General features: G+C 41.2%; 1 protein-coding gene across 6 annotated transcripts in view; it reads left to right on the top strand.

The window, feature by feature from the left end:
- The window catches only part of LOC140729684 (protein kinase C-binding protein NELL1-like), a 915,540-nt gene that overhangs the window by 21,194 nt on the left and 874,379 nt on the right, over window positions 1-19,967 (top strand). For all 6 annotated transcript variants that reach the window (XM_073049744.1, XM_073049741.1, XM_073049746.1 and 3 more), the window contains exon 4: window positions 7,601-7,771. In XM_073049744.1, the coding sequence (XP_072905845.1) occupies window positions 7,601-7,771 (171 nt within the window). The remainder of the gene's footprint in view (window positions 1-7,600; window positions 7,772-19,967) is intronic.

Here is a 19,967-nt window from a genome sequence, read left to right as displayed (position 1 = left end):
TAGAATACAAGGGCATCCCTTTAGAACAGAGATCAGAAAGAATTTCCTTAGCTAGAGTGTGGTGAATCTGTGGAATTCATTGCCACAGGCAGCTGTGGAGGTCAAGTCATTGACTGTACTTAAAGTGGAGGTTGATAGGTTCTTGATTAGTCAGGGTGCCAAAACTTATGAGAAGAAGGCAGGGCAATAGGATTAAGATGGATACTAAATTAGTAATGATGGAATAGGGGAGCAGAAGATGGCTGAATATCCGAATTCTTCCCCTATGTCTTATGGCCTTAAGAACAAGCATAGGTGGATCCAGGTGATAGGTGGATGGATGAGGGAAGAGTGGAGATAGCGAAAAAGGTTGGAAGGTGAGTGGCACCAAGGCGCTTCAGATAATGCACCTTCAGATAGGAGGATGGTGGAGTCTGAAATCAGATAAGGGAGCTGGGGTGGAAGATGGGAATAGTCGGAGTGTGAGGGTGATGTAGTTTTTGTTTTGTAGCTATTTGCTGTTCATGTCATTGGCCCCATCTATAACTTTAACCAATAATGGTCATTGGGCGAATAGACTAGCAGATTTTGAGGATGCAGTCAATACTAGATAGCTTATTTATTGTTCTTGGCTTGCAAAATTAAACACATTAAAATATTAGCTGAGTTTAAGATACAACAGAGGGGTGGCATAGTGGAGTAGTGGTTAGCACAATGCTTTGCAATACCAGTGACCCAAGTTCAGTTCCCGGCGCTGTCTGTAAGGAGTTTGTACATTCTCCCCATGACCGTGAGGGTTTCCTCTGGGTGTCTCAGTTTCCTCCCAAAGTCCAAAAGATATAACGGTTGTAGGTAAATTGGTCATTGGAAATTGTCCCGTGATTAACCTAGGATTAAATCGGGTGGGGGAGGGGGGGGTTGTTGGGCAATATGGCCTCTTCCATGTTTTAAAAATAAAAATCAAGATTGAGTTAAATCTTGCTGAGTATGTCTACAGGAAAAAGGATCTGAAGTTTGTATGTGATGATAATAAATTTCACTTTGAATGTTGAAATTTGAAATCTTAGTTTTGAGTCATCCCAATTCATAATAGAGAAAGATCTGCATGGAATGATTTTAATGTACTGTAGACATCTGGAATGTGCTGATCTGCTTCTGAGTTACATTATTCCATGTGGTAAGGAGATAATTTACACAGTAGAATGAAATTCATCTTCAGGTGGATGATGCTTGGTATAATACCCCTTGTTTGTTTGCTTCTACAATTCAGTTAAATCACCATCACTGTAGAGAGTGTTTATTGTCACCAATCTAAAGGTGAATTTATAACCTTGCAGTTTATTCTTCTCTATTCTTCTGCATTCAACAAAACTGGAATACATTCTGAAATATATTTATGTCCTCTGTCAGCATTTTCTAACTTATTTTGTATCATTGGCATGGTTTATTGGCAGGACTCTAGTTATCCTTCAGTAGATAATGATAGACATCTTCCTTGAAATGGAACAGCAATTCATATTATTCTGATAGTAGGGTACCCTGGAGGATTTTGATCAAAAGATAGCAAAGTAATAATGACATATGGGAGCACGATATCTGAGGAAGAATTTGAAAGTGACGGTGTTTTTTGTGGATTTACTTTTCCCTTGTGAATGGAGATTGTACGATTTGGCCATTCCTTCAGCTAGAAATCCCCATATTGTCGGATGGAGATGATGGGTGTTAACTCCGTCGATGGGATGACAATCATGCAGGCTGCCTTGCCATCAATGGTGGCTGGAGATCTTTCACGTCTAGCTCCCTAAGCCAGTCAATAAATTATATCTTGGAATCCCAGTACGTGACTGAAAAACGCTTTGCAATTTTAATAGGTGTGACCCTCAGGCTCGGCCAGCACGTGTTCGTCTAGGGGAAAACAACTTCTGGCCTGGCCAAACTGAGAAATCTCATTTGTGTGGATGCTGCGTGATGTGTTGCCCGGTTACAAATCCACACTGCAAAATATCCGACAGCACACTATATACAATTAAATGATTGAAATTTATAAATCTTAATCTGGATATGGGGTTAGTAAAGAAAATAAAAAGTAAAAGGGCCCATTTTATGGAAAAAGTCAAAAGTTCACATTGGAGCTCACTGCTCCGGCTATGCATCAACCATCGACCTCCTCTGAGTATTGCCGACCTTCGGACCTTCGCTCCCAGTCCACTCCGCCCGGTGGTCTACCAGCTCTCTCTGCATGCGTCTTCCTCCTCCTCTCACCGACAAAAGACCGCAAAAATCTCTCTTCCAGACTCACAAGAAAGAACAACATTTCTCCCATTGGATAGCATACATTCCAAAGCCCTGTTGTCTCTAGTCATAACCCAAATATTGCTGCTACAGAGAAACCATTACATTAGCAGTGAAACATTGCAGAGGGGTCATTACATTAGCAGTGAAACCTTACAGTGTGTTACATAGGTAAAAATCTTCTGTAGAAGAGACTGTCTCTTTGTGCTTAGTCATTGGTTCCAGGGCATAGATAATAAGAGTTGGGAAACAATAATGAGAATAAGTGTCAAAAGGGATTTTTAAATTGGCAATGGTTATTGGCTTGCACTGGGTGGTGCAAATGGTTCTTGCCATACATGAAGCATGACTTTGAATGTTATCCAGAGGGCATGGTGCTTCATTGTCTGAGGATGTACAAAAGCCTTAGCCCCACTCCACCACGTTCAGGAAGTTATTACCCTTCAACCATCAGGCTGAACCATAGTGGATAACTTCACTCACTTAAACTCTGAACTGATTCCACAACTTATGAACTCACTTTCAAGAACTCTACGGTTCATTTTTTTCAATATTGTCTGCCTGCCTATCAACCTGTCTCTCACTGTGTGTAGCTTTTCATGATAATAAGTTTATTTTGAACTTTGATTGCCAATGAGAATGATCGTGAACAGCCGCATTTGAACCTTGGATTGAGGGAAAAGTAAAGCAGTTGGGTTGAAGATACTGCCTTGAGATGCTCCTAGAGATATGTCCTAAAGTAGAGACTATTGACTTTCAACAGACAGCAATGGCTGCCATCTTCACAAGGCTCCCAGTACCTGGAGTTTCCCCTCTGATTCCCACTAATTTCAGTTTGATGCATTTTCCTTGTGTTCTATTAATTGCTGCTTTGGTGTCAAAGGCAAGGACAGTAATTTTCACGCCTCTGGACTTCAGAGGCTGAATCAAGGTTGTGACAAAAATCTGGAAATCAGTGGCCTTGGAAGAACGCAAACCACTTATTAGTGAGTCTGCTGTTGGTAATTGGGAATTGGGATTAGTTTATTACTGTCATATGCACTGAGGTACAGTGAAAGGCTGGTCTTGTAGACACTTCATACAGATCAATTTATTTCTAAGTGCATTGATGTAGCGTATGGTAAAACAGTAATGGACTGTAGCAAAAGGTAAATCAGTAACATGTTGCAGAATAAACTGTAGCAGCTGCAGTGAAAGTGCAGACAGACAATAAGGTGCAAAATCATAAAGAGGTAGTTATGAGGTCAAGAGTCCACCCTAATGTACCAGGGAACAATTCAGTAGCCTTGTAACAGCAGAGGAGACGCTCTCCTTGAGCCAGGTGGTATGTGCTTTCAGGCTTTTGTATCTCCTGCCCATTGGGAGAGGAGAGAGGAAATAAAGCCTGAGGTGGGTGAGATCTTTGATCATGCTTGCTGCTTTACTGCTGCATTGAGAAGTAAGGGAGGCTGGTTTCCATGCTGTGATAAGTTATGTCTAGAACTCTGTAGTTTCTTGTAAAGCAGTTGTCATACTGAGCTGTGGTGCCTCTAGAAAGGATTCTTTTGCCGGTGCGTCAATAAAACCAATGAGGCTCGATGGGGATGTGTCAAATATCTTTAGCCTCCTGAGGGAGTAGAGGTGTTGGTGAGTTTTCTTGGCTGCCTCATCTTCATGATTAGATCAGGAAAGATTATTGGTGATGTCCACTCCGTGGAACTTGAAGACCTCAACCTCAATCACTCATCAAATCCCAGCCATTGCCAAGCAGCTGATCTTTAACTGGGGGATTTGAGGGCTCTGGGGAGCTGGCATAGAAGAGGGTTGAAGTCTGGGGCAGAGTCACTATCAAGACATTGAATACGAGGCATGAGGTGCTGTGTTTTGCACTTCTATTTTCTTCTGTTTTGATGAGACAGCAAAATAGGTATTTATTGATTGATTCCCAGAAAGTGAATAAATCATGTTGACTGCAGGTTGATAATACCTTTCTCCTCATGTAAAATATCCCCGTGTTCATTAGGCTAAGAGAGAAATGGTTATCTGAGTATTGCTTCACGTAGAATTGATACATACTGATGAATGCTGTAGCTGGTTACTGCCAGGTCTGCTTTGGAGATAACATGAAAAACCAATTAAGAGCAGCTTTTTAGACAAGTGTCAGACTTCCTACAGAAAACACTTTCAGAGTCATCCCAAACATGAATGCAGCAGTAGGTTGATAAATGTATTATTATTTTGTTACAACATAACAATTTTGTGTTGATTTTATTGTGTTGAAAAATTAACACAATAAAACCCCCCACTTGTTTTCCAGATTAATTGTGAATGGTTTCACTCATCAGCAGTTGTTAATCAGTTACTTTTTAAATCCTTCGCAATTTATTGTTGTTGTACATTCAATTAAATAGTAACCTAATTTCTCATAGTTTAAACATTGTTGGGACTCGTCAGTGTTCGTTAAATGACAGTGATTGAATTAACATCATAAGAACACGGCACAAAATTTAAGTATGAATCATGTTATGCTGCTATGAGGCAGATAAAGTGGAAATTTTTTTTCTTTATACGTATATAAATGAGCTCCAGTCAGAATTATTCACGAATCATCTAAAATCTGCCGGATAGTTCCTACGTTCTGCAACTACTCAAGTGGTCTCTGTGGGAAAGCCTAAATAAGCAAATAAAACTAATTGTGTGTGTTTACAAATTCATATCTAGTGTGGAATTGTTACTTTGTGAGTTACAGTGAGCATTACATTTGCTGCAATGTACTGAGTTCTAAATGGGCATCTCTGTATAAATTGTACAGTTTGTGTGTTTGCGATATTATCGCTTTGACTATAGGTTGCATCGGTAGTCACTGTCGGTGTGAGCCAAGTTGTAAAATTCCCCAATACTGCATTTCATGGGAACACATGACTCAGTAGATATATATATATATATTATTCTCAGTTTGTGCTTCACATTATCTTTGTCCTACTTTCCGCTTTTAAATTATTGAGTTTGCTTTCATTTTTGACCGTAAATTTTAAATTATTTCCTGCGTGCTCTGTGTAAAAGTTTAATCGTTTCTTCTTTCTCTCACATAGCTTTTAGGTTTAGCTTTTCTTCTTTGTCTGACTTCAATCTTCTCTCCTAGTGAGCTTTGCCATGTGGCAAGATACTGTTCCAGTTAGCATCACTGCTAGCAAAGCTGATCTTTATCATCTCCGTTCTCCTAGCAAGGCTGCAGAGTTCAAACACAAAAGAATACATTTGGACAATAATCCAGAGGAAATGAGTTTGCAATAAAGTAGGAGCATGACAGAATGTCAAGCAAAATACACAATGATTGCAAAAAAATGAAGGAAATGGGCCTGAGATTTTCTAACTGGAATAGGAGATACAGAAGAAGGGCATTACCAGTGAATACAGGGGCAGGTGTATAATACATAATGGATTTATTGCTCCATTAGTACAGGGCAAATAATGATTCAGTGCCACAAGTTCAAATCCCATCATAAGATATTCAAATTAGTAGTTGCATACATTTGGAAATTATAAACTTGAATCAGTATATAGTAGGTGACCATAAAACAAAAGTATTGTAATTAAGCTTGCCCTTACAAATGTCCTTTCCTGAAAGTGCTCTGCTGGTTAGTAGGTTAACCGGTTATTGTAAATTGTCCTGTGATTAGGCTAGCGTTAAATTGGTGGGTTGCTGGGCCATGTGGCTCATTGGGTCGGAAGGGCTTGTTCCGTGCTGTATCTCTAAATAACTTGAACAATACTAGATCCACAGCAATGCAGTAATGGTTAATTACCCCATGAAATGATCAGGTAGCTTAATCAATCATAGTTCACCATCTATAGCAAAGGCACCACTGATTGTTTCAGTGGGACAATGTTTCATAGGTGGCAATAAGTATTCTTATCGAAATATAGTTAGAAACTTGAGGACAAATATGACATAGAGGTTGCAGGCAATCTGGTTTTGTCTTGGAGATCGATGCAGTCAGTGATGATAGATTGAATTTTTTAGAAAGGGCTGATGACAGTAGCTTTGGATTTGAGATGATAAAAGATTAATACCTATCAAATAATGGGAATTAATTAATTTTACTGTACGTGGCTAGAGCAGATGAAGGCATCTGGTTTACTAGTTAAGTATAGTACTAATTATACTAGCCTTCACTTTCATGCTGGAAGTACACGTTCATCATATTTTCAGTTCTTCTGTGACATGCCGATATAGGCCAAAGTCAGCATGCTTCTCTTAAGGGTAATCTTGCCTGACAAGTCATTAGGTATATTCAAAGTGGAGATTAATAGGTACTTGATTAATAGGGATGGAAAAGTTAATGGGGAGAAGGCAAAAGAATGGGGTTGAAAGGGATGATTGAATGGGGGAGCAGATTCAATAGGTTGATTGGCCTCATTATGGTCCTTTTATAAAATACAGCAGTTCTGTTTTTGCACATTTAAAAACATCTATTCAATATATGTAATTGATTTACTTTATTATGTTTTTTATTTTTATTACTTCTCTCTCTGCTAGATTATGTATTGCATTGAACTGCTGCTGCTAAGTTAACAAATTTCACGTCACGTGTCAGTGATAATAATCCTGATTCTGATTCTTGTCTTCATTTGCAGCCTGATTCAAATAAGTTGATTCTGTTTATTCCCGTTGTCAGAGTTCTTTTAAACTTGAGAATACTCAAGTTGGGTCCCTTTCATGGCCAACAAAAATAAAACTGAAGTTTTATTGGGAAATTCAATATGTACTTCTGTTGTATATTTTAAAAAATAACACTAACTTTTAATGAGTTATCTTTTCTGCTTCTTAAGGATAACATTGTGGCTCATCTGTAAGATGAAACTTGGTCTGGTTGAAAGGAGCTGGTGAATGCTGTAGGAAAGAAAGATCAGAGGAGTTGTCTGAAGTTAGTTTCAGAACAAGCATGCCAGTGCTGTTTTTGTGAGGAACTAGTAGCATTTACCAGGAAGTTGAAATGCTTAGAAGAAAGTGAGCCTAGTATTATGTATAAACGTTAGCGTAGCGATTAGTGCACCGCTATTGAAGCTCAGGGTGGTTCAGAGTTCAGTTCTGGCATCATTCTGTAAAGAGTCTCTGAGTCTTGAAACATAACGGTTCTGGTTCCCTCCCTCAGTCCAAAGACGTACCGAGCAGGTATATTATCCCGTGATTAGGTTAGGGTAAAATCGGGGTTGCTAAGGTGGCATGGTTCAAAGGGCCGGAATTATTAATATTAAAGATTCACAGATATAGTGCATTTATTAAAATTCTGCTAATGCTGAATGTTGCTGCTAAATACCTTGTCTTTGTTGCTTGTACTAAATGCAGGTATTTTGAATTGGAGAGCAGCGGTCAAAGGGATGAGATAAGATATCATTACTGTTTCAATGGTAAACCTCGCACAGAAGTATTCCCATATCGACTGGCTGATGGACAGTGGCACCGAATTGCACTCTCAATCAGTGCTTCTCATCTCTTACTCCACGTGGATTGCAATAGGTAAGACTTGGGAAATGACAGTTACGGTATGGGGTACATAATGTGCATAGTTCAAGGAACTCTTGATACCCAACCCTGCAGTCTGCATTCTGTCCAGAATTATGTTACTTGAGTTTAATCTTTAATTATCTTGAGTTTCAAACCATATGACTTTGAGAAAATAATTCACCATTGATAAAAGAAAGCTGATTAATTGAATCGGTATTGAAATTAATAATAGGTGAAGGAGGAGAAATGAAAATATTAAGAAATATGAAAATGAATTGCTCTTGAGCTCAAAAGAGAGTGTTACCAAGAAATTAATGAAATCAGAGGCTGGCTAGAACTTCCTCGCACAACTATACAGGCTCATTAGAGGTAGCTACTGAGAATGAATCTCCAAGCTTGTGCTTTTGAGTTTGCTTTGTTTTAGACGACATGTATGTTCACTTAAAGTGGTTGCACACAAACCCACCATTTGTATACAGTCGACTGGAATGTAGTTACGGGCAACCAATGATTTCCTGAAGCAACTAATATGGGCAGCAATTTAGAACATGGAACATGTAAGAGTCCAGCACAGGAACACAATGTTGTGCAAAATTTATTAAACTACTAATTAAAAGTTGATCAGACTAGTTCCTTCTGCCTACACAAGTCCATAATCATGCCCATATCATCCATTCTCTGCATATTCATGTGTCCTTTCAAGAGCCTCTTAAACCCTTCTGTCATATCAGCCTCATATTCCAGGCACCCATTATTCTCTGTATGAAAATAAATTGCCCTGCACATCTCCTTTGAACATATATGCTAGAAAAAGATGCTGGCTGTTTACTCTCTGTCCCTTGATAATATTGCAAACCTCTACCAGGCCTCCTCTCAGTCTCCACCACTCCAGAGAATTCAGCCCGAGTTTGTCCAACCCCCTCATAGCATGTGTCCTCTAGTGCAGGCAGCATCCTGGCAAAACTCCTCTGCACCTTTCAAAAAGCTTCCACATCCTCCTTCTAATGATAACTGAATTGTATTATTAAATATGAAATAAGGAATCTCAGGGTCTGTGTTCAGTTCTCAGATAGGCACATGATTATGCAAAGAACGTAGGAATCTAGACAATGTGCAGATGGAAGGGATTAGGTTAATTAGGTGTCATTACCTTAACTAGTTTCACATGACATCATGGGGTTCCTGTGCTGTATATTTCTATGTTCTATGCAAATTTCATTTTCCTCAGAGAGTGGAAGGTTTCTGGATGGGGGAACCAGAATTGAATACAATTCTCTAGGTGCTGCCTATCCGGAGTTTTATAATGCCGCAACAGAACTTGCTGACTCTTGAACTCGTTCAGTGGCCTATAAAGGCAAGCTTGACATATGACTTTAAGTTATGCAGTCACTTTCAGAGATCTATGGACTTGGAAGATAAAACAGCACAGGAACTTGCACTTCAGCCCACAGTGTTTGGACAAACCGTGATCCCATTCCAAACTAATCTCAACCCCCTGCAGACAGTGTACACTGTGCCCATTATTACTGTAGCTGCGTCCATCAATTCTGTTAGTGACCTCAGACACCTTCTACTCTCCGTGGGAAAACAATACTTGCATAGAAGACCGCAACACAGGAACAGGCAATGATGTTGTGCAGAACATAATGATGTCTAATGAATCTAACCCTTTTGACCTGCTCATTGTCTAGATCCCTCCAATCTGCGCCTATCTGAGAACATAACATGGATTCTTGGACCCCGAGATTCCTTATTTCATATTTAATAATTTAATTCAGTAATTAAGGAAAAAGAAGCAAGAAATGTTTGCATTTTTGTCTTTCATGACCTCAGTGGTTCCTAGTCAGGTTAATCATGTTCCTGTAGGTGTGAGTGGCACTTGTCTCTCTCTTTGTAAAAAGCTTGCAAAACTATGAGGAAGCATTTAAAATCATGTCAGTGGTTCTAGGAAACAGCAACTGACATCTGTACTTGGGACACTAGCTGTACAGATGTATTGGTTTATTCCTGTCTTATGTCCTGAGATGGTGTGAAGAGCTTCAGAAATCTGTGCCATTTACATAAGTCAGTTCATCTAAGTACAGTTTATTGTCATATGAAAAATATACATCTCCAATGAAAAACCTGCAGGAGCATAACAGGCTCTTAGTATCATATAAGAAATATTTAGAAGAAAACAAGTAAACATAAATTACACAATTTTTCTAAAAAGAGCATAAAGGTTGGGGGTGTTGTGATTGTATGGAGGGTTGTCAGAGGGACAGTGATAGATTGATAGATTGCAAAACTGGGCTGAGAGTGGCAGATGGAGTTCAAACCAGATAAGGTCAAGTATGATACTATATCTGAATATAGTATTAATGGTAAGTCTCTTGACAGTGTGGAGGATCAGAGGGATCTTGGGGCCTGAATCCATAGGACACTCAGAGCTGCTGCACAGTGGTTAAGAAGGCATACAGTTCATTGGCCTTCATCAACCATGGGACTGAGTTAAAGAGCCAAGAGGTAATGTTGCAGCTATATAGGACCCTGGTCAGACCCCACTTGGAGTATTGTGCTCAGTTCTGGTCACCTCACTACAGTGGAAAATATAGAAAGGGTGCAGAGGAGACTTGCAAAGATGTTGCCTGGATTGAGGAGCATGCCTTCTGAGAATAGGTTGAGCGAACTTGGCCTTGGAGAGACAGAGGATGGGAGGTGACCTGATAGAGGTGTGTAAGAAGATAAGAGGCATTGATTGTGTGGATAGTCAGAGGCTTTTTCCCAGGGCTGAAATGGCTAACATGATGGGGCACAGTTTTAAGGTGTTTGGAAGCAAGTACAGAGGAGATGTCAGGGTAAGTTTTTTACGCAGAGAGTGATAAGTGCGTGGAATGGGTTGATGGTGGTGGAGGCAGATATGATAGGGTCTTTTAAGAAACTCCTGGATAAGTACATGGAGCTTAGAAAAATAGAGGACTATGGGTAACCCGAGCTAATTTCTGAAGTATGTATATGTTCAGCACAGCTTTGTGGGCCGAAGGGCCTGTATTGTGTTGTAGGTTTATCTATGATTCTACAACTGGAACAGAAGAAGTCCATTCTAGTGCGAAGTGATCATGGTGGTCATTGTGTCGCTATACTGTAGTGATTGGGTTGGTCAAGAACCGAATGACTGAAGGGAAGAAGGTGTCTTGAACCTGGTGATTCCAAACTTTTCTGTCCATGTATTTGTCTGAGTCTGTTTGTGTCTACAGCTTCTTTCATTCCTGCAGATCGGAACTGTGGTACCAGACCATGATGCAACCAGTCAGAGTATTTTCAATGGGACATCTGTAGAAATTTATTAAGAGTGATTAATGACAAGCTGACCCCCATACTGGTGTGCTTCCTTATGATTGCATCAATGAGCAGGGCCCAGAACAAATCATCTGATGTGTTAATGCCCAGGGATTTAAAGCTACTAACTCTCTCCAGTGCTGATCTCTCAGTGTAGACTGGTGCTTGTTTGTCTTCCCCTTCCTGAAGTCAACCATCATTCTTTACTTTTACTGATTTTTGAACAAGAGGTTGTTGTTCTGGTGCCACTGAACCAGATGTCCTTTTACACTCTTGTAGGCTGACTCATTGCCACCTGTGACTCATCAACAAATCTGTAAGTGGTATTAGAGCTGTGCTTAGCCAGACAGTTGTGTGTATAGAGAGTAGAGCAGGAGGCTAAGCACGCACCCTTAAAGGCACATATGTTGATAGTCAGTGAGGAGCAGGTTGTGTTAGCAATCCTCACTGATTGAGGTCTGTTGATGAAGTCAGCATCCAGTTACCGAGGGAGGTACAGGGGTTCAAGTCTGGGAGTTTGGTGATGAGTTTGGATGGAATGATTGTGTTAAGCTCTGGGCTGTAGTCAATGACAGCAGCTTGACGTCTGTGTTCCTGTTCTTCAGATGGTTCAGAACAGAGTGAAGAGTGAGAGAAATTGCACCCAATGTTGAATTGTTGTGGTTGAGGGAAATTAAAGTGAACTCATGCCATCTATGACATAGTTTATTTACACCATAACCAGCTTGTAAATTAATTTCATTATGGTTGATGTAAATACTGTAGGATGATAGCTATCAAAGCAGATCCCAATACACCAGTACAATAGATGATGGTTTGAAGCAGGTGGGAACTTCAGACTACGGAAGAGAGGTTGAATATGTCTGTAGATACTGCAGCCAGTTGGCCTGCACAGATCTTTAGTATCTGGCCAGTGCCTTTTGTGCATTCGCCCTCCTGAAGGATGTCCAAATATTGGGCTCAGAGATTGAGATTGCAGGATCATCTAGAGATGTGGGAGTTTGTGTCAGTGTGTCATAGTTTTCTCTACCAACTATGCATAAAAGGCATCAAACTTTTCTCTTACCTGACTTTGCTGTCCTGTTTATGCAGTGGATTAAAAAACCCTCAGGCTGGAGAACTGTGTCAGGGGAATTGGTGTGATCCCTCATGTCCCTCTGATAAAGCTAACTTGTTCTGAGGTCCTCAATCTTGTTTTCTAATGACTGTACCTTGTCCAAGAGGATGTTTTGGAAGTCGGGGTGGGCTTAGGCCCTGTGCTTTAGTCTTATCTAAACCCTTTCCCAGTGACATAGAAAATACAACATTAAAGTTCAAAGTAAAACTTATTATCAGATTATATACATGTCACCACATACAACCCTGAGATTCTTAGAATCCTTAAAGTGAGACCATCAGTTGTGGGAACAACAGAAATAGAATGAGCTTGATGGTTGAGGGGTAGCAACTATTCTTGAACCTGGTGGTGCGAGACTTGAGGCACTTGTACCTTCTACCTGATGGCAGCAGCATGAAAAGAGCATGACCTGGGTGGTGAGGATCTTTGATGATGAATGCTGCTTTTCTACAGCAAAGTTTCACCTAGACATGCTCAATGGTTGTGAGGGCTTTACCCATGATGAACTGGATTTACACCTTTGTAGGATCTTCCACTCAAAGACATTGGTGTTCCCATACCAGGCCTTAATGCAGCCAGCCAGTATACTTTCTACTACACATCGATAGACGTTTGCCAAGGTTTTTGATGACATGTCAAATCTCTGCAGACTCCTGAGGAAGTAGAGGCACTGTTGTACTTTCTTTGCAATTATATTTATATGATGTGTTTAGGACAGATCCTCTGAGATGGTGAAACCCAGGAATTTATAGTTATTGCCCTCCTCCACCTCTGATCCTCCAATGAGTACTAGCTCATGGACCTCTGGTTTCCTTCTCCTGAAGTCTACAATCAGTTCTTTGGTCTTGTTGACATTGAGTGAGAGGTTGTCGTTATTACACCACTCAGCCAAATTTTCAATCTCCCTCCTGTGTACCGATTCATCACCACCTTTGATACAGCCCACTTCAGTGGTGTCATCAGCAAACTTGCACGTGGAGTTGGAGCTGTACTTGGCCCCACAGTCATGGGTGTAAAGCAAGTAGAGCGGGGGCTAAGTACGCATCCCTGTGGTACGCCTGTGCTGATGAAGATTGTGAAGGAGATATTTTTGTCAATCTGAAATGATGGGTCTGCAGGTGAAGAAATGCAGGATCCAATTGCACAGGGGGTTATTGAGGTCCAGGTCTTGGAGTTTACTGATTAGTTTTGAGGGGATGATGGTATTAAATGCTGAACTGTAATTGATAAAGAGCATCCTGATCTATGCATCCCACTGTTTGGGTATTCCAGGGTTGTGTGAAGCCAATGAGTTGCATCTGCTATGGATCTGTTGTTGCATTAGGCAAATTGGAGTGGATCCAAGTTGCCACTCGGACAGGAGCTGCTATGTTTCGACACCAGTCTCTCAAAACACTTTGTTACTGTGAATGTAAATGCCACTGGGTGATAGTCATATAGACAGGTCACCACGCTCTTATTGGGCACTGGTTCAGTTGAAACCTGCTTGAAGCAGATGGGTACCATGCACCGCTGGAGCGAGAGGTTGAGGATATCCACGAACATACCAGCCAGTTGGTTAGCACAGGTCTTCAGTAGTCAGCCAGGTACTCCATCCGAACCGGATGCTTTCCTTGGATTCACTTTCTTGAAAAGTGCCTGCACATCATCTTCAGATACTGAGACCAAAGGATCATCAGAAGACATGGAGATGCATGATGGTTCCTCCCTGTTCTGGTGGTTAGAGCGAACATAGAAGGCATTGAGCTCATCTGGCAGCGAAGCTCTGCTGTCCCCTGTGTCATTAGATTTAACTTTGTAGGAGGTTATGGTATTCAAACCCTGCCACTGCTAGCGAGCATCTCTTGTTGATTCCAGTCTACTGCAGAATCTCCACATCACCTGTGAGATGGCTTTCCAGAGATCATATCTACCCCTCTTGGAGCATTCTGTCTCTGATCTGGCTCTCAGCAAATTCCGGATTTCGTGATTCATCCAGGGCTTCTGATTGGGTTATGCTGTGACCCCAGATGGCTTCCTGAACACGACCTAGTCCACTGACTCAAGGCAAACTGTAACCATTTGACTGCTTCCCCCGATCACCTCTTAGGTCCCTTGATCTCTGCTGCCTTGCTTTTTAGGCTCTGGCTGTACGCAGGTAGCAGGAGTACAGTCAAATGGTTTAGTTTGCCAAAATGCAGACAAGGGAATGTACGATAGGCATTCCTTTTTGTAGTGTAGCAGTGATCTCAGCGTTGTGATCTTTGGTGCAACAGGTTGCATGCTGGTGATAATTGGGCAGGGTTTTCTTTAAACAGGCCTGGCTAAAGTCACCGACTATAATTTGAAATGCGTCAGGATGGGCTGTTTCTTGCCTGCAGACGACATTGTGCAGTTTCACTAGTGCTTGCTTATAATCAGCCGCTGTGGTATATAAACTGTGGTCATGAACTCCTGAGGCAAATAGAATGGTCTACATTTGATCGTTAGGTATTTTAAGTCAGGGGAACAAGAGGGCGACGTAACCCCCAAGTCTGAACACCAAAGAAAATTGCCACACTTTTCCTTACCAGAGTTCGTGGTTCGATCAATTCCGAAAATCCTAAGACCTTTTGGTCAGATTATTGCCTCTGGCGTGTTTGCTGTTAACCAAGTCTCAGTCTCAGTGTAACAAACAATTGAGATCTGCCCCCGATAAGAGGCCTTGCCCTGAAATTGTCAATCTTATTTTCCAGCAACTACACGTTCACCAACAAGATGCAGGGTAGAGTAGGCCTCACCCTTTGGCATTTTTGGTTTGAATTCACCTCTCCTGCTGTGTTTTTGCCATGGCGTTGACTTTAAAGCTTAACGGCTCCACTGCAGCTGATGGTTTATCATGAGATCTGAAGATCGTTAATGTAATTTTGTAGTCCATTGTTAAAAGGAAATTTACATGCTGCAGATTGCAGCAAAATTAATTCAAAAGAAGAATATTTAAGAAGAAAACTGGAAAAACTTTCTACACCCTGCAGAGAGTCGCCAATGTACGCCGGCACCACCTTGCAAGTGTGTATCATGCATATCGTTATATGCATATCCTGCATTACAGTGTAGTATAGGCCTTTCCAGGCTCATGGTGTTGTGCTGGTCGTTTAACCTACTCTAAGATTAATCTCACCCTTCCCTCCTACATAATCCTCAATTTTTCAAACATCCACATGCCAATTTAAGAGTTTCCTAAATGACCCTAATGAACCTGCCTCTACCACCATCCTTGGCAGGACATTCCACATACCAATCACTTTCTGTGTACAAAACTTACCTCTGACTTCCCTCCTATACTTTGTTACAATCACTTTAAAATTATACCCCGCTTGCCATATTAGCCATATTTTCTGAGAAAATGGAGCTTTTCCTGCTGTTTCCAGCTCCTATACTCACCTTCTTGGTGATCTGTTCCCAGTCTGTCAGCTCTGTCTGGGGTTCATAGTATTGCTAGTTCATTTTGTTCATTTCTCTTGTGCCATGTTGTAGGGCGTGGGTGATCCTGGTCTTTCCATAATCATGATTGTTCTTGGCAATTGTTCCAACAGAAATGGCTTGCCATTGCCTTCTACTGGGCAGTGTCTTTGCAAGATTGGTGACCCCAGCCTTTATCAATACTGTTCAGAGATTGTCTGCCTGGTGTCAGTGGTCACATAACCAGGACTTGTGATGTACATCAGCTGCTCTTACGACCTGCTCCCCAGGGCCTCACATGATCTTGATCGGGTGGTGGGGTGGGGGAAAATAAGCAGGTGCTACACCTTGCCCAAGGGTGACATGCAGATTAGCGGAGGGAAAGAATGCCTTGCACCTCTTCTGGTAGGGCGTATCTCCATCCTGCCTCTCGACTAATGAATTTAAGTGGCCTAAAAGCACAATATTAATGCATTAGTTTCCACTGCAGTTTTCGGGTTTAAAAGGTCAGATCTGGAGTATGAAACTACATTGCTGTTAGCTGCTAGCAACGGTGTGACCTCTCCCGGTCACTGTCACATTGAGGTAGCAGAAAGAAAACAGGATGCAGAATGTCATGTCATTGTTACAGAGAAAGTGCAGTGCCAGCAGACACGAAGTGCAAGGGCCAAAACGACGTGGACTGGTGGAATCAAAATTTCAAAAGTTTGTCCCTTGAAACTGCAGCTCAAATCCAATTCAGGAAACCAAAACCACTTGGCAGCTCGGGTGGCCTTTGGATTGACAGACCAACTGCGGGGCTTGTCAAATCTTTTGGAATGTAGGAACTATGTGAGTCTCTTTGAACATACTAAGGTAAAACTATGAGCAGTGTGATCATGGATAAATATTGACCAAGGTAATAAATGTTTAGCCCAAACTTCTGAGCCTAGTATGAGGGCAGAAGGTCAGAATCAGGTTCAATATCACTGACATGTTGTTCTGCCACAACATTTCGGTGCAATACACAAAAAATACTATAAATTCCATAAGAAAAAAATATAAAAATTAATAAGTGTAAAAAGACAGCAGAAATACTGAGGTAGTGTTCGTGTGTTGGTTCATAGTACATTCAGAAATCTGTTGGTGAAGGGGAAGAAGGTATTCCTAGAACATAGAGTGTGTGTCTTCAGGCTGCCGTACCTCTTCTCTGGTTGAAATAAGAGAGCATGTCTTTGGTGATGGAGGTCCATAATAATGATGACTGATTTTTTTTTTTTGAAACATGAACTTTTGAAAATGTCCTCTGCTGTGGTGGCTACTGCTCTTGATGGAGCTGGCTGAATTTGCAACATTCTGCAGCTTTTTCTGATCCAGTGTGGTTGGCCTTCCATACCTGATGGGGATGCAGCCATTTAGAATGCTCTTCACGTTACATCTGTAGTGTTTGGTGACTTACTAAGTCTATTCAAACTAATGAAATATAGCTGTTGGCTTGCCTTCTTTGTAATTTCATCAATATGTTGGGTCCAGGGTAGACCTTCTGAGACAGGAACTTGAAGCTGCTCATTCTTTCCACAACTGACCCCCTGCTGGGGATTGGTATGTATTCTCACCATTTCCTCTTCCTGGTCCACAGTCAATTCTTTGGTCTTATTGATGATGAGTGCAAGATTATTGTTATACCACTCAACCCACTGATCTATCTCATTCCTGTATGCCTCCTTGTCATCATTTCAGATTTTGCCAACAAAAGTTGTGTCATCATAAATACTACTTTCATTACTGAAAGACTATCTCTGACAGAGTGTCACTCTCTTAATATGGCATTGGTAAGTCAGATCGGAAACTGGTCTCAAATCTGTAGATTGAGATCTGAACTCATGACCTTTTGAGTCACAGCTGAGCCAAGACTGTAATTTCAATCCAAATAACAAAGCAATTTAAATACTGCCTATGTGCATCAATCAATAGTACATGCATTTGCCTAATGTTTTACTGTGTGAATCTATATTAACACCAGCTTGATAAATAATTATTAAGAGTGCCAGATTTGACATTTTGGTTGAACTGAACTTAACAAGAAATGAGACAGATTTCTTAATCTACCCTTTCATTGTAATATTTACCCTGCTCTTGCCAAGTTGATATATTTAAAATCTCTATTTTAAGGAAGTTTTAAATATGCCAGATAATATAACCTATTTTTCAAATTTGTTCTTGATCTGTGAAATTAATTTCTCTGAACATGCAACTATTATTACACTTGACCACAAATCCTGCCAGATCGATGGTGGTGGGTACTGAAATGCTTGGGCGAATCTCCTATTTAATTGGATGTCTTTCGATGTCAGCAGTAACAATGTTTTTTTGCCAGATGAGTCAAGGAATCTGGGAAAGCTCGAAAGCTCAGTGAGAGAAAAAGGACAAAACCTGTTCCATCCTGTTTAATTTTCTCATTTTATATCTGATAATGTAGCATAATAAATGAAAATTTGTATTTTGTGAGTAGTACACTGTATTGCTGTGACAATATGGCTAATGCATTGGTTCATCTCATGCAAATCATTAATGCTTCAATACTGTATTTAAACCTTGTTGGCGTGTGGCCAAGCGTTGATCTAGTGATCTGAAGGTCGCTAGTTCGAGCCTCAACTGAGGCAATGTGTTGTGTCCTTGAGCAAGGCACTTAACCACACATTGCTCTGCGATGACACTGGTGCCAAGCTGTGTTGGCCCTTGCCCTTCCCTTGGACAACATCGGTGGCGTGGAGAGAGGAGACTTGCAGCATGGGCAACTGCCGGTCTCCCATACAACCTTGCCCAGGCCTAAGTCAACATCGAAATCGATGGACAGCTGATGGGAGAAGAAAAAGTATTGCATTGAATTTAAGTTCATAATCTTCTGACTTGCGGTGAAGTGTTTGTACTTTAGCCAAGCAGACATTAATGAGATACAGTATGCAGCAAAGCTGTGTAATTTTTTCATTCTTGCCTCTCTATCAAGGCTGCACCTTGCCTCCAAGCTACCAATCATGGAGAAGAGCTAAAGTACAAGACTATTCAGCCCACACTGGCTCAGCTTCAGAACCAGTTACACAGTTCATTTGTAGGTTTCTGTGCATCCAGAGGCCGAGCTCCAATTGATTGTCAGTTTGTTCATTGAAACACATGTGAAGTTGGTCCTTGCACTCAATCATGACAAAGCAAAAGTATCTACCAAATCTGCCCTACAGTAAAACACTAATAGTAAACCCCAAGGTGATTCTCGTGATGTAGATACTTGCTATTATTTGGAACTAACTCTCGGTAAATGTATAAAATTGATGAAAAGCTTCAGTGTGGAGAGAGGCTTTGCCAGTCTGAAGAAAATAATGAAGGTCAAGATCTTGACTTCGGTGCATTGTACCTTTGCTTCTGAAACTTGGAATGGCCTCTAGCAGACTCCTCAATGTACTGGAGTGATACCACCAACACTGTCTCTACAAAATTATTCACATCCACTGGAAACTTAAGCACACCAATGTCATGATCGTCTCTTAGGCCTTAAAGAACCAATGACACTCCTTTGGCTCAATTGGGCGGGCCATGACTTCTGCATGCTTGATATCTGACTCCTGAGAGAAAAAGAGGAAAAAAAATAAGAAAATTTGAGCAGTAGTAGGCCAGCAAACTCCTCAAGTGTATTTTGCTATGCAATATGACCAAAGATGACTTGCCCTAGGCTTCTAATTCTTTTCTGTGCCAATTCCACATAGTTATCAATTCCTCAATCCTTCAAAAATGTATCTGCCTTCTCTTTAAGTACCCCTACGATCTGGCCTCCACAACCCTCTAAGGTAGAGAACTCCAGAAATTCCAGGTGAAAAAAATAGCTATTCTGTGTGTTGTTTTGGGAAGAGATTCAGGAATATACATAAAATATCCTCAAAAATATGCAAGATTCTCATTGACTCCTGGGAATCCTTAGCTGATGAGCATTCAAAGCGGAGGGGTGTTAGGGATGGCATGGAGATGTTTGTGCACCTATTGGGATCACACAGAAGCCCAGTGTAAACAGAAGGTACACATCACTCCTCAGTTTCTCACATCCCACCCGATCTGGGGTAGAGTTTGTGGGTCCTCATCAACTACCACAGAGCTAACAGAATGGAAATAAAAGCATCCTTGATCCTGAAGGGCCATTAAACAGTCCTTCCAGCTGATGTAGCACTTCACCTGTGAATCTGTTGGGGCGCTCCCGGTGTGGCCTCCTGTATATCGGTCGGACCCGATTTAGATTGGGAGACCGCTTTGCCGAGCACCTACGCTCTGTCCGCCGGAAAAAGCGGGATCTCCCAGTGGCCACTCATTTTAATTTCACTTCTGATTCCC

Source organism: Hemitrygon akajei, chromosome 6, assembly GCF_048418815.1.
Source record: "Hemitrygon akajei chromosome 6, sHemAka1.3, whole genome shotgun sequence".
Taxonomy (NCBI): Eukaryota; Metazoa; Chordata; class Chondrichthyes; order Myliobatiformes; family Dasyatidae; genus Hemitrygon; species Hemitrygon akajei.
This window is presented reverse-complemented; position numbering and strand designations above follow the sequence as displayed.